The sequence below is a fragment of the Convolutriloba macropyga genome, chromosome 11, assembly GCF_964194025.1.
Source record: "Convolutriloba macropyga chromosome 11, txConMacr16.3, whole genome shotgun sequence".
In the NCBI taxonomy this organism is placed as follows: Eukaryota; Metazoa; Xenacoelomorpha; order Acoela; family Convolutidae; genus Convolutriloba; species Convolutriloba macropyga.
Genome location: NC_134478.1, coordinates 34,750,731 through 34,773,858, shown reverse-complemented (window position 1 = coordinate 34,773,858; position 23,128 = coordinate 34,750,731). Strand labels below are relative to the sequence as shown.

Genomic DNA, 23,128 nt, shown 5'->3' with positions numbered 1-23,128 from the left:
TTTTATGCTGTTGTTCACATCAGTTGCATTTTCTATATCTGATTTGTGGATAATTTAGCTTATTCTGAAAACAGTTTCAATTAAAGTGCTATTCAACAAGGTTTAAACTGCAACCGAGACAAGGAGTTGAAATTACATTTGATTGATTTTTTATTGGAAAGTTAGGGACCTAAAAGATTTACGAACCAGCGGAGTAAAGTTAATTTACAAATACAACACAGCGGCGAGTAAACAGTCTGAAACTCCTTCTTTTCCCAGGTCAAGTTCGCCTTCGGCGGTCAGAAGTGGAAGACCAAATGTCGAGTGAGGAAGAAACCATCTTCATCTGGCTACCCTGGATACGCCACAATGTCCTCTTCCTCATCCACATCATCCTCTTCTGGTAGTATGCAGGAATGGACCACCACCACTGGGGTATTCTATCCAGTCATTGGTGGAAGGTTGGTAAATGGGCATAACCTGATTTTCAAAAATAGGGCTACATGTATCGAAATTAGCAGAAAAAGATGTTATGAGTTTAGACACGGGAGTTTTCTAAAGTGTCCCTCAATTACCTTTTCTTGTCTTAAATTCTTTGGGATGACAAATTTGCACGGTAGATCTTGCCGTAACTGTGACAAAAGAAATGAAAAGTTAATAATAAGAATTCGGCCATGGCATTTTCAAAAGAAATTTTGGGTTTCGGTAAAACGACAATTTTTACCTGAAAACAACGAAAGCACCCTTTTTTCGTCGACAAAGTGGTTTTGTTCGGTGTTTAACTTGGGGAAGCTGTGGTACTGTAAGAAGCGTCGAGGTCTCAAAATTCGATTTGTAACTCTTGACGGCATCAGTCTTGAATCAAACAGACCGAAACCTTTTAAAAATTAAGATGCAGAAGAAACCAAACATAACAAAGTTTTTCATGTATCAAACCGACAATGCCTAAGCTTACTAATAGAAGTTTTTGTTTTGTTCTGTTTTCTCGAGTTTTTTCATGATCTCAAAAACTACTTATTTAGGTTCACAATAACAGTAAAATCAGTGAGAGGAATGCTCAAATTGCAAACAGACGTGGGACAGACATTCATGTACACAGACAACATGTACAGCCACGAAAACGTCACAGAAACTATAGGTAAAGAACAAAGGATTTCGGGATTTCGACACTATAGATACGATGAAACAAACCTAACAAGTCCACATTTCTAAACAGACTCCAAAACAAGGCACAAGCAGACATCTAAGATTTGAAGAGCTTTGAAAAATTACAAAAATCTACAAACCACAAACAACTTCAAAAAGGCAAGAAAACTCTAGAAATCAAGCAAGGACCCATAGCTAGAGTTTAAAGCGAGCAAACCCATCAACACAAAATTGCTATAATTGCAGAGGTAAAGACAGGTTCAGACATTTAAAAAATTTGCACAAAACGTGATTTGTGAAACGAAATGTGGTAAAATTAGGCGTTTCCAAAAAGTATGGAGAAGTATAGACACGAACAAAAAATAACCGCAAAAACCACAATGGAAACAAAAATTAGACTGAGTAGAAAAGAAGGATATAGAGTAGAATAGAAGGCATAAAAAGATATTGAAAACTCTTCCGAACAGAATTCACTCGATGAAGAGAAATGACAACAAAAAAAGCCAAATAATTGAGACCATCTAGAAAAACTCCGTATTCAGCCGTATTCAGAATAAAAGAAATTTTGAAAAACATGAATCAAAAAATTTTATACATTGCCCCGTACTGATTTTACCACGACAAATAGTAAACCTTTCAACGTATAGCCAAAGAGTTAACTCAGACATTAAACCAATGAAATGTTTAAGCTCAGCAATACATTTTTAACATACCTACAACCACTATCAAAATATCAAAATGAGGGGTAATAGAACACAACGCTGGGCAAAAAAGGACTAGACAACATCAAGTTCTCAAGAACAAAATTTCAAAGCTTGTACCAAAACAAAACCCAATCCTCTCCACAAAGCAAATGACCGCTTTGAAATCTTGGCTCCATTAAATTACCTACGGTCCTAACACAGTTACTTTAATTATAATTAAAAAGGTACAGTAACAGGTAGTAATGGATAACCAGACAATACTAGAGCGCTTGCAATTAAACCTTCTGCAATAGAAAATTTAGGCAAAGTCGTTTTCAAAAGAACTAACCAATATAAAAACACGTATAGCCCAGGTGCAGACCAGTTCAGACCTCAGGTATTAGATACAGAAAAAATTAACAAAACAAAACTTCCCAGTAAATAAAAACCCAATAGTCGAAAAACACAATCACAATCCAATCAACAAAATTAAGTCATAAACACTCTCCAAAAAGAAAAAAACGGAGATCCGAAAGACTGATGAATACATCATGAGTCATTATAAAAGGTGATTATAACTGCAAAACTTTAGAGTCTCGGTCTTGATATGACTCAAGGTCCCTGCAGAATCATTAAAGCAAAAAAAAGAAACCAGGAAACCAGAGGACGTTTTGAAACCGACGAAAACCGACGCTTCTTACGTTTTGAAACCGACGAAAACCGACGCTTCTTATGTTTAAATGGCGACGAAAACCGATCAAACCGACGAAAAAAAGGTAAGGGCTTTGATCGGTTTTGGCGAAATAAAAGCGACGAAAACCGACGATTTCTTATGTTTGAATCCGACGATATTCTCAACTCGGGAGGGCCAAGCAGTTTCCCCACTGAGACTTAAAATGTGATGGAAAACCTTGAAGCTATTCTCAGCGCCACAGACAACCGTGAATGAAACTAGGGCGTACTGCAACTCTCCACCAGCCAAAAATTACCTCGACCACCAAACGGAGGAAACCCTCAAGACAGTAGTTACCAGCACGCAGCCATATTCTTCATACCTGGGTTTCAGATGTAATTTACAGTTCAAGCTAATCACCCATCTTCAAAGGAGTGTTAATAGGTAGTTGCCTAGGCTTGCTCTAACCTCTCACTGCATACAGTAGTCCGAATTACAGATAACCTGACTGACCATAAAAACCCCTAGATTCAAGGACACTGCGAACTTGAGCTGGATAATTGAATCGAACCATTTATTATAAATACGGTTTGTAAGTTACACTTGTTTTGCGCCTTTTTAAATCCGAAAAATCAAAGTATCATAACAAACCTAGTCAAGCTTACACGCCTATCTTGTAAGATCTTGTAAGAATCTTGCAAGAGTCTTGCACCAAATTGTATAATCTTACAAGAGTCTTGCAAGATTCTTACAAGAACTTACAAGATAGGCATGTAATCTTGTAAGAGTCTTACAAGATAGGCGATTTCTCTTGCAAGAATCTTACAAGATAGGCGTTTTCCCTTGTAAGGTTCTTGCAAGATAGGCGTTTTCTCTTGCAAGAGTCTTACAAGATAGGCGTTTTTCGTACAAGAATCTTACAAGATAGGCGTTTTCTCTTGTAAGATTCTTGCAAGATAGTCCTTTTTAATCGCCGGGGACCTAAAAACATGGTTTTAAATAAAATAGCAAACTTCTGTCGGAAAATTATCTCAAGTCTGTTTAAAAAACTGACTTTGTTGAGATTTTTCCAGTATGTTCTGGGTGTGTTCCCCTCCTCCTTTTCTCATTGCGATTATACAACGTTTTTCACTGTTTCATTATGCACCTGCCGAAAATCGCAAATGGTCACTTTTGTCGACCTTCCAATCCGTTGTAATCTTGTTCTATAGCAGAATGGCACTTCTACTGAGGCTGTCACATAGCTTAAAGAAAAAAATCAATGTCTAAAATTTTTTTGTCGGAAATCAATTTTGCTATCAGGCCTGAACAAAAAGTTTCTTATCAACTTCACCGTAAACAAGGTATTTGAATTATTCTACTCGAGAAAAATTTTCTGATAATTGTTTCAATGGTTTTCTCAAATATTTATAGCAACCAAGTTTGTTCACGGCTCTTAACACTTGGGTCCAGAACTAAAAAATTCCATTGGGACCACAATTTTTAACATAATTTTGCCTTTTAATTCACAGCTTTCAGTTAAACAATCAAAACAAAGTTTTTAGAATGTTTTTATTCCGTTTCTTTTAGTTTCTTAATTTTTTGATGTGTTCAGAAAACGCCTATCTTGTAAGATCTTGCAAGACATCTTGCAAGATAGCCAAGTTTTACAAGAAGGCTTAGACACGCTCATTTTGTAAGATCTTACAAGATGTCTCACAAGATAAGCGTGTGGTTGCAAGATCTTACAAGATAAGCACTTTTTGCAAGATTCTTACAAGATCTTACAAGATTGGCGCGTAAGCTCGACTAGGGAACGGTCACTAAATGCTAAAAAACATTTTAAATATAACAACTTGTAAGGATAAATGTCCGGGAGTTTTAAAGTTTTTGGAGGTAAAATTTGTAAACTTAAATTTGAGGTAAAGATTTTCGAAAATTAATGGACAATCTTTTGCTACAGTAACTGCCGGTCACAGTAGCGTCGTCAAAATAATTGTTTTGCTATTCATCTTCTATATGAATTTCTGCAAAGTTGAACCCGGAGACGCTTTGTGACAATAGTCTTTGTCAATGGAAACAAATTGACAACAAATTATTATATAAACAAAAAATGATTATGTTTCAATGCTTATTTCTTGCAACCTCTCATTCTTCAAAGATAAAAGCAGATTTTCTGAACTCTACAGAAATTTTGTTCTATAATTTGCAACTTTATCGTTAAATTGGTTAATAATCAGTTAGTTTTCAGTTATAGTTAAAATTAATTGGGCAACGTCTATTGATAATCGCTATTTAAACCATAATCTGCCCAGGCCGGAGAAGGGCAATAAACTGCCTGAGGAACGTACAATGAAAGCAGATGAGGATACTGAGTTTGAATTTCCCGCAGAGACCAACAACTAAAATAGCAGAAAACATGCGAGCACCACCTATGTGGGCATCAGAAGACATGTCGGCTCACAGTGTGGACTCTATAAATGAGACTAGGGGACTTTTTGGGTTACTTACCCCTGGCTTGCTAACATTGCTAATACATCGAAAGAAAGCTGTGCCTACCAAGTAATTTTTGTGTCTTTAGTGGTATTATTCGCACTTCAAGGAGTAATACGACTATCTAAAAACCATAAAAGTTTTTAATTTCACTAGCAAGCCCGCAAAAGCATCACAAGAAAATCATTTAAAAGAATAGAAGGTTAAAAAATCAGATTTTTTTGTACCACCTAGGGTTGGAACATATGCCCCTCGTTCAAGAGCAATAGGTACTACGATTCGCTACCGATGTGTTTGGTTTGTGTATATTACCCTAAGTGCCAACAGTTTTTTGTCGAACGAAGTTTTCGGCTTTACCTTCCTGAATATTTAAGGAGCGCTAAGACTTTTACAGATAACGAGAATCTACATGGTGGCATACCGTAACACATGTTCTACGTTAGGCCGCAAATTTAGGGAGCCTTTATAACATGCGATGATACGGAGCTTAAACATTCGAAAGTGAAAAGAGAAAGAAACGAAAGAGAAAAGACAGAGGAAAGGGAGAAAACAAAAGGCAGAAAAAAAGCACAGGAGAAAACTGAAAAAAACAGGAGAGAAAAAAAACAGAACAGCAGAGAAAATACAGAGAAACGAAAGACTAAGCAAAGAGGGAAAAGAAAAAGAAACGAAAAAAGAGAAAAACCAGACAGAGAAGAAAGATAAAAGAAAGAAAGTAAAGAAAGAAATCGAGAAACGAAAAACAGAAATGAAAGAAAAAAAGAAGAGAAAAGCGAAAGAGAAAAGAAAAGCCAGAGAAAAGGAGGGAGAAAAGAAAGCAAAAATGAGAAACAGAGAGAAACGCTTGAGAAAAAGGAAAAAAGAGAAAAGAAATAAAGAAGAGAAAGAGAGAACCAAGTGATCAAAGAAGAAAAGATAGAGACAGAAAAAAAGAGAAAAGCAAGAGATGAAAAATATAGACAGAAAGAAAAGAGAAAAGAAAGAGAAAAGAAAGACATAAAAGACAAAAAAAATACAGGAAGGAAAGAAAGAAAAGCGAGAGAAAAGGAAAAAAAAGAAAGAGAGAAAAGAGGAAAAGAGAGAAAGGGGAGAGAAACGAAAGACAATATAAAAGAAAAAATCATAGAAAAAAGCAAACCAGAAAAGAAGAAGTGAAAAGAGAGAAAGAGAAAAGCGAGAGAAAAAAAGAAAAGGAGAAAAAAAGACAAAAAAGGAAACGATACAGAAAAAAAGAGAAAGAAACGAAAGATAGAGAAAGAAGAGAGAAAAGAAATGAGAAAGAAAAGAAGGGCAAAAAAGAGAAAATAAAAAGAAAGAGAAAAAAAACACAAAAGAAAAAAGGCAGAAAAGAAGAGAAAAGAGAGAAAAGGAGAAAAGACCAAACCGACAGAGAAAAGAAAAGGAAAAAGCAAGAGAGAAAAAAATGCAGAAAGGAAAGAGAAAAAAAGCACAAAAGAAAGTAAAGCGAGAGAAAGGAAAAACAAGAAAAGAAAAAATGAAGAAAACGAAAGAGAGAAGAATGAGAAATAAGGCAAAAAAGAACAGGAAAGAAAAAGAAAAAACACAATAAACAAAGGAGAAAAGGAAGAAACAAAAGAGAAAAGCAGAAAAAGGAACAGAAAAAAAAGAAGAACCGAAAGAGAAAAGTACGGGAAAGAAAAGAGCAGAAAAGAAAGAGGGAAAAAGAGAAGACAGAAACAAAAAACCGAAAAGAGAAAAAAACGCGAAAAAAAGAGCAAGAGTGAAAAGAAAAACTGAAAAGAAAGAGAAACGCAAGAGATAAAAAGATAGGCAGAAAGGAAAATGAAAGAAAAGCGAAAAAAAGAAACGAAAGAGAAAAAAGAATGCACAGAAAGACAGAAAGAAAAGAGAAAAAAACAAGAGAGAAAAGGAGAGAAAGAACAGAAAAAGCAGAAAAACAAAAAGAACAAACAAAAAAGAAGAGCATCAGAGAAAATAAAGAGAAAAGCAATTCAGAGAAGAACGGATAAGAGAGAAAAGCAAAGGAGAAAAAAAGAGAGCAAAAAAAGAAAAACAGAGGCAGAAAAAAAAGAGAGAAAAGGAAGAAATAATAGAAAAAAGAAAGGCACAAGAACAGAAAAAAGAGAAAAAAAGAGAGAAAAAAAGACGGAAACGAAGGACAAAAAAGAAAGAGAAAAGCCAGACAGAAAAGAAAGGCAAACAAGAAAAAGAAAAGCAGCAGATAAAGGAAAAAAAGAAAGGAAAGAGAAAAGAACAATAAACTAAAGAAAAAACGTAAGAGAGGAACGAAAGAGAAGAATAGGCGAGAAAGGTATAAAATGAACATCAAAAGAAAAACAATGAATAGAAAGTGAAAAATGAGCAGAAAATGAGCAGAAAATGAGCAGAAAATGAGCAGAAAATGGAAATGAGAAGAGCGACAGCAAAAGAAGAAAGGCAGAAAGGCAAAATAGAAAACACAAAACAAAGAGGGAAAAGAAACAGAAAAGAGCAAGGAAATACAGGAACGAAAAACAGAAAAGAAAAAAAAACAAGAGGCAAAAGAGAGAGAAAGGAAAGAGATAGAAAGATAGACGAAAACAAAAGACAAAAGAAAAGAAAGCGAAACGAAACAGAAATGCAAAAAAGAAAAGGAGCAGAAAAAAAACAAAGAAAAGAGAAAAAGCAAGAGAAAAGGAGAGAGAAAATAGAACAGGCAGCAAAACGAAAGAAAACACAAAGATAGAGAGAAAAGAAAGCGAGAAAAGCAAATCAGAAAAGAAAAGAGAATAGAGAAAGAAGAAAGAGAAAAGCGGGAGAAAAGGAGAGAAAAAGACAGAAAAGAAAGAGAAAAAGAAGCGATACAGAGCAAACAGAGAGAAACGAAAGATAAAGAAGAGAAAAGAAAGAAGAAAGAAAAGAAAATGCGGAAGAAGGACAGAAAAGAAAAAAAAAAGAAGCGATGCAGAGAAAAGAGACTGAAACGAGAGATAGAGAAAGAAGAGAAAAGAAAGAAGAAAGAAACGAAAAGGCGGAAGAAAGGCAGAAAAAAAAAGAAAATCGAGAACAAACGTAAAAGAAAGCGAAAAGAACAAACAAAACTAAAGAAGTTAACGAAAAACGAAATTGAGGAACGAAATAGGGAAGGATTAGAAAGAAAGGCAAAAGAAAAAAAAGATAAAAAAAGGAAAAAAAAAAACAGAGAAATAAACGAAAGAAAGACAGAAAAAAGAACAGAAAAAAAGAAGCGAAAGAGAAGAGAGACAGAAAAAAAAGACAGAAAGGAACGAGACAAAGGCTAGAGAGGGATAAAGAAAAAAAGACAGGAAAAAAGACAGAAAAGACAAAGAATTGAAAAGATAAAAAGAAGATAAGGAGAGAAAAGAAATCGAGAAAAGCTAATCAGAAAATGAGAAAAGAAAAAGAAGAAAAAGAAAAGCAAGAGAGAAATGGAGGAAAAAGACAGAAAAGAAAAGGAAAATGTAAAAACAGAAAAAAGAAAGAAACGAAAAATAAAGAACAAAGAGAAAAGAAAGAAGAAAAAGAAAGGCGAAAGAAAGGCAGAAAAAAAACAACAAAGGCAGAAAGGCAGAAAAAACAGCAAAAAACAAGAAACAAAAAGAAAACAAATAGAAAACGAACAAAGGCGAATAAAAAGAAAGAAAGGAAATAGAGAATTGCAGAAAAAAGAACAAGAAAAGCAACAAACGAGAAAAGAAAGCGAGAAAAGGAACAAAAAAGAAAGACAATCGGAACACAAGAAAGAGAAAAGGAGGAGAGAAAAGAGAGAAAAAGAGGCAGAAAAAAAATAGAGACGAAACAAAAAAAAGACAGTAAAGAAAGACAATAAAAGGAGAGAAAACAAAAACAGAGAAACAAAGAAAGAAAAGACAAAGACAAAGAAAAACAGATAATATGAGAGAAAAGACAGAGAGGAAAAATAATTGAAACGAAAAAGAGAAACAAAAGAAATGAGAAGGAGAAAAAAGAAAAAAGATAAAAGTAAGGCAGAGAGAAAAAAGAGAACAGAAAAAAGAGAGGAGGAAGACAGAAAAGAAAGAGAAAAGGAAGGGCGAAAAGCAAGAGAAAAGAAAGAAACGACAGAAAAGAAAGGCACAAAAGAACCGAAAAGGGAAAAGAGACACAACCGAAAGACAGAAAAGAAAAAGAGAAGCAAGAGAGAAGAAAGAGAGAAAAAAGAGAAACTGAGAAACTGAAGAGAGAAGCGAGATAGAACAAAAGAGGGCAAGAAGGAGAAAGAAAGGCAGAAAACAGAAATAAAAAGAAAGCGAGAAAAGAAAAACCGAAGAGAAAAAGACAAAAGACAGGCACGAAATATAGAAAAAAGAGAGAAAAGCAAAAAAATAAACGAAGAGAGAGAAAAGAAAGAAGACAAAACACAGATAGAAAAAAATAGAAGAATAAAAAGAAACAGAAAGGAGAAAAGAAAAACAGAAACAAAAAATAGAAAAGAAGAGAAAAGCAAGAGAGAAAAAAAGACAGAGAAAAGAGCAACAGAGAAAAGAAAGGACAGAAACCAAAGAGAAAAACACGAAAGAAAAACAGAAAGGAAAACAGAAACGGGAAACTAAAGAGAAGCAGAAGAGGAACGAAAGAGAAAAAAATTAGAAAGACAGATAAAAAGAACAGAAAAGAAAGAGAAACAGATAAAAGAAAGATAGAAAAGAAAAAGACAAAAGAGAGAAAAGACAGAAAAGGAATACAAAGGAAGAAAGAAAAGCGAAAGAGGGAGAAAAAAAAGAGCGAAGTGAAAAGAAATAGAAAAAAATTAAAAACGAAGGGAAAAAAAGATAAACAGAAAAAGACCAAAGAAGGAGAAAAGAAACTGCAACAAACTTGGTTGAGAATTTAAAAACACTACACAAAAGCTTGACCATATATCATTTCTATCTAGGTAATTTAAATTTCTATCATTATTTCTATCATTTAGAAGGAAAAATTAACATCTTCAATTTCGTTTCGGTAATTGACCTGGACTTAGAGAATCTTTGTGTTAATATCTGTGATGCATCGGCACATGTCATTCAAGGAATAGTTCCGTGTGACAAATTTTTCGGCGATGAAATCATTTTTAAGAAGCAGGTTTTTAGTCAATGACCACTTTTTGTTTCCGCACTGTTTCGGTCATTGACCTTTTTAGCACAGTCAGCTGTTCGGTCATTGGCAGCTTTTCGGTCAATGACCTATTTTTGCATCCGCGGCTAATCAGTCATTGACCTTTACGGTATAGGTAGCTTTTCGGTCAGTGACTATTTTGGCAATGGCAAATTTTTGGTTATTGAACTTTTTAAAAAATCATGAAAAACGATTTGGTGCATATTTAAGGTGCCTTAAAACATGTGAAGATTAGGAGTTTAAAGAAATTGGTATAGGTATTGGACTTACCTTTAAAACATAGATTGAAGATAGATAGATAGAGAGAGAGAGAAGATAGATAGGGACAGGAGAGACATGGAGCACAAAAAAGTGTGAAACGAGGAGAGAATTGGATAAAGAAGAAACAGTTGTGACGTTAGTGGACAAAAACCCCGACAAACTACGCGGCTCGACTGCTCCTTAGCTCAACTCATTGCGCTGCCGCTCCTCGACCCCCGACCCCGGTTCAAATCCGACTGTTGTCAGTCGCTTTTGCCGGACAGCACGTTTAAGGGCCGCTAAAACATGTTAAGGTAGGCGCTTAAACATGGTGTTCAGTGGCTCTGTCGACGTTGAATTAATATATAGACTAGCAAGCCTGCAAAAGCATCACAAAATCATCCGAGCAGGTTTAAAAAAATATAGGATTTTTTCGTGGCAACTCGGGCTCGAACCCATACCCCTCGTTTAACAGCCACAGCTCTTGCTTCTTAGGCTACCGATGCGTATTTTTCGCGTCCATTACCTTATTTAACAGCAAATTTTTGTTAAGCGACAAATTTGGCTTTGCTGTAATTAAGGTGCGCTATGTTAAACGAGCGCAATGAATTAGCATAAACCGAGCTTCCACAACCAAAACTTCTACAACAAAAAACAACCAAATCCCAAAATTATTTCAGAGTACATTATAGATTCTTTTCCTCCCCTACTTGGGCTTGAAGCCATGTCCCTCGCTTGACAGCTATAGCTCTATTCCATTGCTACATAAGCAAAATTTTTATCAATGTCTTTTTTGTTTCGCGTGTTTTTGCTAAGCCGTAAGCTACAGCAGAACAGGCTCCTAGGCATGATTGTGTGGGATGCAGTCTTAAGGATCGCTAAAACATGTGAACATAGGAGCGCTGCTAAACATTGCGTTCAAGTGCGACAAAGACAAAAAATATTGGTCGATGGCTTTTTGTCTCGCTTGTTTTTGCTGAACCGTATGCTTAATGAGCAAAAAAACATTTACAGATCAGGCACCTAAGCATGGTCGTGTAGGCTGCATGTTTAAGGATCGTTAAAACATGTGAAGATAGGAGCGTCGTTAACCACTGCGTTCAAGTGCGACTTACATTTAATATATTAGATAAAGAAGAATCAATAAGAAGGGAATTAAAGAAGGTAGCAAGAAGGAAACACAGTAGTGGATGAAAAACAAGATTCACCATTTTTGAGACCAAAAACAGAGGCCATTTGTTGCACCGACTCGGTCTCGAACCCATGCCCCTCGCTTCACAGACACAGGTGTAACCCCTTGCACTACCGACGCCTGTTACTGTTGTCCATCCGTAGTGGCTTACGAATATTGGTCGATGGCTTTTTGTCTCGATTGTTTTTGCTCAGCCGTATGCTTGATGAGCAAAAAAAACCTTTACAGATCAGGCACTTAAGCATGGTCGTGTAGGCTGCATGTTAAAGGATCGTTAAAGCATGTGGAGATAGGAGCGTTGTTAACCATTGCGTTCAAGTGCGACTTACATTTAATAAATTAGATTGACAGATTTTTCACACATGCTGTTAACTGTTAAGTGCCATTCTTATGCACAGATAAGGCTCTAGTGCTAGTGGATGAAGGTAGTCAACACGGCTTCATTCTGTGGGTGACTGACAGCGTAGAAACACCCTTTTTAAGTGGAACATGCTTATGAAAATCAGGCTTCGATGGTTCAAAGATCATCCAATATAAATTGAAGAAGCACAACAATAAGCAGAAATAGTTTTTATTGCCCCTTTTTGTGATAGCCACTTGATATGCGTTTTGATATACATAACCGAAAATGGTTTTGAGAAAAGATTTTTTTGTTAAGAACTGAAGGTTGAGTGGTCATCATCTTGATAATTTCATGGCCGTTCACGGATCATTTCTGAGATTTTGGCCGAAACCATGCTTGTTTTTGTATATTTTGGCATACTATTTCTGCAGACTTTGAGTTCTGCAGGGTAACATAGCACCTTTTAACTAGGGTCAATTAAGTATGTCATGTATTTTGTTTCTGTGCAGATATAACGAGAAGTGGTGCTTTGAAGCTGAGGTTCTCCATCCAGTGGTGTTGGTGTGTAGAAGGAGAAGAAGACTATGTTCCCCCTGTTTCCTCTTCTGTGTTAGAACAGCCTCTCCATATCACTCACACCAACTACAATATCCCTCCTCACGATGAAGATGTAAGTGAAGCAAAACATCCAGGGTCGATGAAAAACAATCCAGGTTTTCCGATTGCATCCCTAAAAATTGGGGGTTAGAAAGGACGGCATTAGCAACCATTAAGAATTAAAATGGCAAGAGTATTTGAGTATTCATGCTAATCCTGATTTCAAGACAGTGGAGTTGATGACAATTATTATATCTTTCATTTTGATAACACGAAATGTTGATGTTATTTCAATTTATTGTGAACTAACTAGTGACACAATTAAATCGCCACAATTGAACTATTTTAAACAAATATTTCAACTTTGGTTTCAGACGGGAAGTCTAAGTCAATCAGGCAGTTATCACTCGGGCAGTTTGGGCACAGGATCCGACCTGCCCCGACTCGACAGCCCGTGCAGAGGGGGAAGTGTCAGTGCATTTGCATACCGTGGCACCAGTTTTTCGACGGGGGGTCACGACTCGTTCAGAAGTGAGCACTCAAATGAAGGGCTGCCCGCCAACAGGCTGACTGTAGCATTGCACAACGTGGCATTGTGTGTGGACCAAATTTATGGTTACTTTGCCCAATTGCATAACTTCGAAAAGCAGGTATTGATTCTAAAGTCTGAAATCGGTCATTTGACTTCAGGGAGGACATTGAACTCGGGAAGTAGTAATGGCTTTTCCGATATAGTATCTTAGTCAAATCAAAACTATATTAGTCAAATCTGGTTAACAAAATTTAGGTTTTATAATAGTTTTAAAAGACGCATTTGAAGAGGTTCGCACAAGATTAATACCAGAGAAAATTTTCTACACGATTGCTATATAGATTTAAACGCTCTTCAAACCGGGCAAAAATTAAGTAAAAAAGTCAATAAATTTGTAAAATTAAGAATTACAAACATTTTTGATCCGGTCATTCAAAATCTCGACAACATATGGCCGCCAACAATTACTCAAAATATACATAAATTACTTAAAATTACCTTAAATGCGCCCTTCAGTTGGAGGGAAAAGACAAAAAATACTAATCAAAAATATTCACCGCTTTTTTGAATTGTACATCTTTTTTGAACTGCACATCTTTTTTGAATTGCACATTTTTTTGAATTGTGAAAACATGTAGCTTCGTGGTTTTTTAAACAATCAAAAATAATAAATTATTTTTTCATAACTGTATTTTATTTACAGGTTCGGAGACTCGTACAGACTCTGTTCCCGGAAAACGAGCGCTTTTCCAATATCCACTTTACGAGTCCAGAATACCTGCGACTGAAATCTACCTCACACTCCACACACGATGACTGCAGCTCCACTTCCTCTGGGACTACTGATTCTTCTAGAAAGTTCTCCAGTTCAGTCTCGGGCAATCGGAGCATCGATCTGCTTCTACTTACACATTTGTACCTCTGTTTACCACAATTCAAGGAAATGTTTACTTTATTTAATATTATAAAAAATGGAAATGTAATTAGTTTGGTTTTTTGATATCGCAAATTTGGTTCTTTCCAATTATAGCCCCCCCCCCTCAGCTGAGTGGTCAGGTAAAATATAGCCCCCCCCCCCTAAATAAACCATAATGGGGGGCTACAATTTCATGGGGGGGGGGGCTATAATGGGAAAGGCCCGCAAATTCCAACCGGATGACTAAAAGATCTAAAATTATTCTGACCCCGAACTTGGGTCGGTGTTCAAATCAGCTCTGAATCATAGTATTATCATTCTGATTTTTATTATTAGCAGAGTTCTGATCATGGCACTTTTAACTCGGTGCATCATGACATTTTCAATTTAATTAATGCCTTTTATCTGGCCATCATGACTTATAACCTGTATGTAATCTGGCCATCATGACTTATAACCTGTATGTATTCTGGCCATCATGACTTATAACCTGTATGTATTCTGGCCATCATGACTTATAACCTGTTTGTATTCTGGCCATCATGACTTATAACCTGTTTGTATTCTGGCCATCATGACTTATAACCTGTATGTATTCTGGCCATCATGACTTATAACCTGTATGTATTCCAGCCAGCACGCACTATAAGCGGTATGTATTCAAGCCAACACGCACTATAAGCTACATGTAATCCAGCCAGCACGCATTATAAGCTACGCGTATTCCAGCCAGCACGCATTATAAGCTACGCGTATTCCAGCCAGCATTAATGAGTCATTTACACGAATTAACTGTAGTCTAGCTACAAAGCGGAACTCTGCTCTTTTCGGAAATCATGCTCTGAGCTCACAACAAATCATGCTCTGTAAAACAAAACGCAAAAGATAACTAATTAATTAAAAGGGAATAATTAATGAAATACAAACAGTTTTATAAATAGTTTTTATAAATAGTTTATAGATTATTAGTTTTATCATAATAAATCCATTACATCAAATAAAACAAATGTCGACGCTTTCAGTTTGATAATTAAAACAGTTTTAGAATTAATTTGTCAACACTACAAGGAACTCCCCCCCCCGGTAGACATATTATGGTGGGGGGAGGATCACAGGATCACGAGGGGGGGGGGGTGAGGAAGAGAATGAGGAGGAGGTTCACGGAGGCGGGGGGATCACGGGGGGGGGGGGGGTTGGGAGGATCACGGGGGGATCACGGGGGGGATCACGGGAGATCACTGGGGAGGGGGGAGGAGAGGAACACGGGGGATCAGTTCCAAAGCAGGAAGTGCCTCTGGATTTCAAGATGCCTGCTATATTTCTCGCCTGGAGCGGTGCCCGCATGTTGTAGTCGGAGGGAAGCTGGCAGCATCTACGGGTTCTTCATAAATTTTTCAGCCCTCCCTGGCCAGCCTGGTGCAGCTGAAACCGTTGACACTTGGCACCACATCCCACATCGCGCATTTATGAATGACTTGGGAATTAACAATGACCTCGCATACATCTGAAAGATATTAAAGCCGCCGAAAAACATGTATAGAGAGGAGTAAACATAGAATCATGACTGTTATAGAAATAAAACAGGAATGAAAGCGGTTATATTACACAAACGTTAAAAGCAAAAGCTATGACATTCGATAACATTGATTAAATTCCAATGTGAGCTACCACTTCATGACGAATTCTTCGAAGACCGATAAGATAAGGGCCGCCATATGGCGGTATCCATGGCCAGAGTGATCAAAATGATGGGCTTCTCGATAATGAAAGTCCTCACGCTTTACAATTTTTGGGCTTTTATAATGTTTCCCAAGTCTCTCGCTCAAAAAAATATTATTATTTGTAACAACAACTGGATCTAGGTCTCTCCGAGGCAGGTTTCCAGAGAACTTCACGTTTGTAGGCCAAACATTATTAATGAATTGTTGATATTCGTTTAAGATGTAGTCAACCGGATGGTCCCGAACATCGTTATCACCAACAATTACAAAAATATGAGTGTACTCTTTGGCGAAATCAACGAGTTGATTGAGATGGACGCAACGGCGACCTCCAACTCCGTCATAAAGAGCACTATAACAAGAATTGTATAAAAAAAACTGAAATTTCGAAAAAAAAATCTGACAAACAATAACCCGTATTGTTGAAGATATTGATCCTCTAGAAGATGTGGCGTGGCATCCCTCAAGTTAGAGTCACCGATGACTAAGAAGCTCATCTATTAAAAAAAAGTCACTGAAAATAAGACTATCTATCACTTGGCCACGAAGGCTAATAAACACACATTGAAAAGACCTTAAAACGTCAGAAAAAGCCAAGTCAACGTCGAAAAAAGGTTTTAAACGTCAACAACATTAAAAACGGTATTAAAAAAGGTGTTAATAACGTCAGAAAAAAGCCCAGAAAAAGGTCTCAAAAACGTCCGAAAAAGCCCAGGCAACGGCGAAAAAAGGCCTTAAAAACGTTAAAAAGGCCGGGAAAACACCAAAAAAAGTCTTTGAAATGACAAAAAAGCTGGTACAACATAAAAAAATAGTTGATAACGTCAGAAATAGTAAGGAAACCAACAAAAAAGGGTCTTAAAAATAACAAAAAAAAAGCCAAGGTAACGGCGAAAAAAGGCCTTAAAAACGTTACAAAAGCTGGGACAACACCCCAAAAGGTCCCGAAATGTCAAAAATAGCCGAGAAAACATCAAAAAATGTGTTAATAACTTCAGAATAGCCTCGAAAACGTCAAAAAAAGGTCTTGATAACGTCACAAAAAGTCAAGGCAACGTCCAAAAAAGGTCTTGATTCGTCAAAAAAGCTGGGACAACACCACAAAAGGTCCTGAAACGTCAAAAATAGCCAGTAAAACATCAAAAAAAGTGTTAATAACTTCAGAAATAGCCTCGAAAACGTCAAAAAAAGGTCTTGATAACGTCAGAAAAAGTCAAGGCAACGTCCAAAAAAAGGTCTTAAATACGTCAAAAAAGCTGGTACAACACCACAGTCCTCAAATGTCAAATAGCCGGGAAAACATCAAAAATGTGTTAACTTCAGAAATAGCCTCGAAAACGTCAAAAAAGGTCTTGATAACGTCAGAAAAAGCCAAGGCAACGTCCAAAAAAAGGTCTTAAATACGTCAAAAAAAGCTGGGACAACACCACAAAAAGTCCTGAAAAGTCAAAAATTGCAGGGAAAACATCAAAGAATGCGTTAATAACTTCAGAAATGGCCTCGTAAAAGTCAAAAAAAGGTCTTGTAACGTCAGAAAAGGCCAAGGCAACGTCTAAAAAACCGCATTAAAATTATCAAAAACGTCCTGAAATGTCAAAAAAGCTGGGACATTATAAAGAAAAGGTGTTAATAACGTCATAAATAGCCAGAAAAGCATGAAAAAAAGGTCTTGATAACGTCAGAAAAATGCAAGGCAACGTCAAAGAAAGTTCTTAAAACGTCAAAAAAAAACTGGAAAAACGAGAAAAAATAAGTTAATAACGTCAGAAATAGCCAGCAAAACAATCAAAAAGGGTCTGAATAACGTCAGAAACACATGAGGAAACGGCGAAAAAAGGCTTTAAAAACGTCAAAAAATCCGGGACATCAAAGAAAGGTCCCGAAATATCAGGTAAGTTAAGCAACTCTAAAAAAAATAAGCAACTTTAAAACATAAGCAACTCTTCTCGAAAAAAATCTTAAATAATAAATTTTTCAAAAAATTTTCGTCAGTAATTTTTTTCCAGTTCGATTGCGTTTTTACTTGATTAATGTACAAATTAATGGGAAATTGTTCTCAATATTTGGGTCATAAAAGCATCAGAAGATTTTGGTCAGTAACTTAGTTTTTTTCCAGTTCGATTGCCCTTCCACCTGATTAGAAATTTCTTATCTTAGCGCGAGAATAAGTTTTGGCATATTTACATCTATGCCCTAAAGTTTTATACCCTAATATGTGAAAATAATAATATATTTGTATATATATATATATATATAATATATATATATATATATAAAATAGACAAATATATATTATTTTCACATATTAGGGTATAAAACTCTAGGGCATAGATGTAAAAATGCCAAAACTTATTCTCACGCTAAGATAAGAAATTTCTAATCAGGTGGAAGGGCAATCGAACTGGAAAAAAACTAAGTTACTGACCAAAATCTTCTGATGCATTTATGAACCCAAATATTGAGAACAATTTCCCATTAATTTGTACAATTTATGTAGATGTTCGCCCAATAATAATTGCGGATAGAAGTCAGCAACCTCAAGAAACTTCAGATTTGAAAGCAAAAATTGTATTACGACCTGAGAAAAATTTAAATTGTTTAGCCGCAATTATGTAACCGTCGCAAAAAACTGAAACCAAAACTTTGCCGACGAATATATCATTTTGAACCAGAGCAATCAATCCACTATGTCCCAACAATTGGAGAGCACTAATGAAATTGATGCTCACAAAAAGAACAGTCTGAAATGTGGGGGAAAACAAGAGAAAGGCAGTTGAGAGCCGGGCGCTATGGCCTAATGCTGTTCACCTGCGATTACGCAGGAACCAAAATTATTATTAGTAATGTTTTATCATTAATTATTATTATTATTTTTATTATTAATATTACTATTATTATTATCATTAATATTATTATTATTATTATTATTATTATTATTATTATTATTATTATTATTATTATTACTTATTATTATTATTATTATTATTATTATTATTATTATTATTATTATTATTATTATTATTATTATTATTATTAGTATTATTATTATTATTATTATTATTATTATTATTATTATTATTATTATTATTATTATTATTATTATTATTATTATTATTATTATTATTATTATTATTATTATTATTATTATTATTATTATTATTATTATTATTATTATTATTATTGTTATCAATATTATTATTGTTAATATCATTACAAATTTAATAATAATAATAATAATAATAATAATTATTATAGTTATTATTATTAATAATATCATTATTAATAATACTATTACTACTATTTTTATTATTCTAAACACCTCAGCTACTAGAATCCCAAAAATTTCAAAAAAAACAATGGCAAAATGATTCAATGACTCAGTAATTGAAACAAATTTATTTCAAAAACGTATAACATCAAGTACTATGTAACAAAATTGAAGAAACAAACAAAGGTACATCAGCTTTTTATTAGAAACAAAGAAATTGCTTGTTTATGAATGCTCAAAAATTGATGATAGTTTGACAAGAAATAAATTTGCGTTGGAATTGAATTCATTCGTAGAATTATCCAATAGAAAAACTTTCTGAAGTTTGTTCACGGGCACCAGTTCTTCAAAATCAGTAAACTGCACGCGATAGAAAAATCCATTCACTGGCCCTAACTCCTCAGTCACTAAGAAGTGTAAAACATTTGCTAGGGTCTCGTCAGAGTTTTCGCAGAATTGTAAAAGATATTGAATTTTTCCAAACTGTTCGATATTGAGATCGTTTTTATAGCAAATGTAGCAATTGCCTAATTTGGAACGTTTGTAGACAGGTGAGTCGAAATACAAATGTTTGTAGTAGAAACGATTCAAAAATTTAGATGTTCCGTATTTTTTCCGGCCCTCTATAAGCGCTGGAGTTTCGCAAAATTTGTTACTGTAATTTGAGCATTCGTTGTGGCGTTTTCCAGATAATTTGCAAAATAAAGGCATCATATTATTATTTAGGGGATGAAAATCGCATAACTTGTGGCGTTGTAAAACCCTTCTACAAATAACCTCGCATTCGGAGTTTGAACCGCTCGCCACTTCACCCAGAGTCCTGTTTGCAGCCTCAAAACACATTGCAGACTGGCAAAAAAGGGGTCCAAATCGTCTTACCTGCTCTGGCAGATGCCTCAAACAGTGGACATTTATGGTCTCAATCTTCTCGTTCCCTCCATGAAATCTAACAATTTCACGGCAAAACTCATCTAGTAACTTTTCGGCAGCTTGCACATTTGTCTCAGAACTAGACTCAAGCAGCAGCCTAATGCCGAAAGCTAAATTTTTTAGGTGTGAGTGGAGATCAGTTGAAATACGATTTAGGAAAACAATTGGACTGACATAAAAGAGCCAATTGAAGAACTCATTGGCTTTGAATTGTGATAGTTCCTCTAGAGACCGTATCTTTCTTGAGTAGGATATAACTTCCCGAGGGCAACACAATTTTGCAACAACTTGTTTAATCTCGTCTCTAGACTCGACATTAAGACTTCTTACACATAATTTTAACAATTCAGGGAAAACGCCAAGAAGCACACAATGCATGTAGTCGATCGGAGCGCTTAGCGGCAGATTATCTACTATCGTAGCAAAAGCGCTCCTCCCTTTAACGCCTACAACGTTTGGCTTGGCACAAATTCGAAGAGTTTCGGCCATATGCACATGAACAACATGCAGAGATGACTCACGCAATTGTCCCTCTTCATGATAAGGATAATAAGCGTGTGTTCTGCCGATTGTCTTTCCTTTGGCGGTGCAAAAATGGCATCCGTAAAAACCATTAAACTTGAGCATGTTGAGCATATGATTTTTTGCACCAAGGTCAGAAATTAACAGTCGCACTTTGAACAAAATTTTGTAACTTGCCTGATTACCCATTTCCAACTCAATTCCCGTATTTAGTTCATCAAATAAATGTGGCACTAAAGTGTCCCAATCTGGATGGGAGCACCCAACAAACAGAGCAGCTAGGACAATATTTTGACGCGCCATTCGAAGGTTAGGTTAGGAGGCAAGTCGGCTACTTGGATCCATACTGGCCAAAGCTCTTTCTTGAACGTCGATTTCTTTATGTTCACGCCGTCTGAGGAAATAACCAGATTGCTATATATTATATTGTTGAAACCAATTTCAGTTACAGGACAAAGTTTCGTATTGAAATCTACATGAGCGTTGTTCTTGCGAAACTCAGAGTATTGGAAAATTTTGGCAAAGTTTCGTTTAAAAATATTACGAATTTGAAACCGAAAAGTCACGACACAAATAGTGAAATTTTCTGTTTTGTTAAGTACCCGAACCTCATCCTCAAATTGCTTCTTCATTCCGTTAACATGAGAGTAACCTGATGGAAACTTATTGTCAGTTGGCAGTAGAACTCTAACAAGGGAATGCAAAGACTCAGCACATTCGTCTGAACAGTTGAATTTAGAGCAAAACAGATCTGTTAGTACGGAAGCCTCTTGAACTGTGACATCGGCTCCATTGAAAAGGTTTTCAACAGTAGGCCTCAAAGCTGGAGTTACAAGCGATTCCGTCGAGCTTTCTCCCCCAATTGATGACAATGAAAAAGAGAAGCTTTCATTAAAAAGCACAGGCGAAGATGCTCTTAAAACGGCAAATTTATCCACGTTCTCAGGAGAGCTCTCAGTTGAATTTGAAATTGTTTGATCATTATCAGAAAAAATTTTGTCCGATTGCGGTGTCTCAAAATCAACGTCAACGAAAGACAATTCGACTAATTGACGCTGAGAGTCATTTTCATCGCAGATTTCGTCAAACCTTGGTACATCGATTACAGAACTACCGAGGAACAGTTTTTTAGATACAACTGATGCGTTTTCTTGCGGTAAATCAGAGTCAAGAGGATCTTCGAGAGAAATTCATTAAATACCTCAACAAGTTCTCTTCCTTTTATTCGTCTTTTTTTAGACCCAGAGACGCTGCTTGTTGTCTCGAGCGATTGGGCTATTGATTCGTCAACAACTTGCTGTAGAATTTCAAAACAAAGTTCATCTAAAAGAATATGAAATTTAATACTTTGTTCAAGAGCTTCGGTATTTTCCTGCTCACACGTTCTGCATAAGCAGGCATTTTTTCCAAAAAAATCACGGCCGTATTTTACGAAGAGTTCATCACCAGGCTTAATCTTCTTTTTCACGCGAAGTTGTATGATTCCAGACTCACTAGAAAAATCATATTCGCAGTTAGGTTGACAGTCACTATTCACGAACCGCACAGGTCCAAGAAGTAAAAGTTGCTTCCCTGTCCTTTCTGAGCACATCACAGAAAGGTTTGTAACACAACCTTCGGGAACTTCACGAACAAAACCAATTGGATTTCCCTTAAAAACGTAGGGTGGTTTGATGACACTTTTCCCTGCATAACGAATTCAATAGCCCCCAAAATTGTCATGGCATACTGAGAACTGAGGAATCAAATTTTGGTATGCTGCACAGATTGAGTTATAGGCATCTTTCCACTTCTCGTCTTTGCTAATTTTTCTCTCGAAAATTGTTTCGTTCATTGGCTCAACACATCGCATTGCAACGCGGTCAGGCGTTTGCACCATCCGTTCCACAGCAAAAGCATCACACTGCGCCATGATCGACCAGTCGACATCTTTTCGAAGCATTTGATCTAAAAAAAATTGGCCTTTGATATATGGATTATGATAAATTAACACTAATATTCCCGCCAGGACTTTATTCCCGCTTTAGAGCTAAATTTAGACTAACCAAGTCCAGTGACTTGATCACTAAGAAAGCACATTGCCATCAGAGCCAAGTCCAGTGACTTGACCCTCTGGGGAAAAACTTTTGAAAGGAGCCAAGATAAAAAAGGAACACTAGAAGGCCAGACTCCCTCAGGCAGAGCTAGATTTAGATTAACCAAGTCCAGTGACTTGATCAATGCGAAAACACATTGCAGTCAGAGCCAAGTCCAGTGACTTGACCCTCTAGGGAAAATTTTTTGAAAGGAGCCAAGATCAAAAAAGAAAACTAGAATGCCGGACTCTCTAAGGCAGAGCTAGGTTTAGACTAACCAAGTCCAGTGACTTGATCATTGAGAAAGCACATTGCAATCAGAGCCACGTCCAGTGACTTGACCCTCTAGGGAAAATTTTTTGAAAGGAGCCAAGATCAAAAAAGGAAAACTATAATGCCACACACTCTCAGGCAGAGCTAGGTTTAGACTAACCAAGTCCAGTGACTTGATCACTAAGAAAGCACATTGCCATCAGAGCCAAGTCCAGTGACTTGACCCTCTAGGGAAAAACTTTTGAAAGGAGCCAAGATAAAAAAGGAACACTAGAAGGCCAGACTCCCTCAGGCAGAGCTAGATTTAGATTAACCAAGTCCAGTGACTTGATCATTGCGAAAACACATTGCAGTCAGAGCCAAGTCCAGTGACTTGACCCTCTAGGGAAAATTTTTTGAAAGGAGCCAAGATCAAAAAAGGAAAACTATAATGCCACACACTCTCAGGCAGAGCTAGGTTTAGACTAAC

At 36.2% G+C, this 23,128-nt stretch overlaps 1 protein-coding gene across 1 annotated transcript in view; it reads left to right on the top strand.

The window, feature by feature from the left end:
- The window catches only part of LOC142349112 (uncharacterized), a 42,671-nt gene extending 27,293 nt beyond the window's left edge, over nucleotides 1-15,378 (top strand). Inside the window, exons 6-11 of the mRNA XM_075400523.1 lie at nucleotides 259-440; nucleotides 1,002-1,117; nucleotides 12,335-12,495; nucleotides 12,797-13,072; nucleotides 13,658-13,899; nucleotides 15,222-15,378. Coding sequence (XP_075256638.1) covers nucleotides 259-440; nucleotides 1,002-1,117; nucleotides 12,335-12,495; nucleotides 12,797-13,072; nucleotides 13,658-13,899; nucleotides 15,222-15,378 — 1,134 coding nt within the window. The remainder of the gene's footprint in view (nucleotides 1-258; nucleotides 441-1,001; nucleotides 1,118-12,334; nucleotides 12,496-12,796; nucleotides 13,073-13,657; nucleotides 13,900-15,221) is intronic.
- Nucleotides 15,379-23,128: the final 7,750 nt, after the last annotated feature.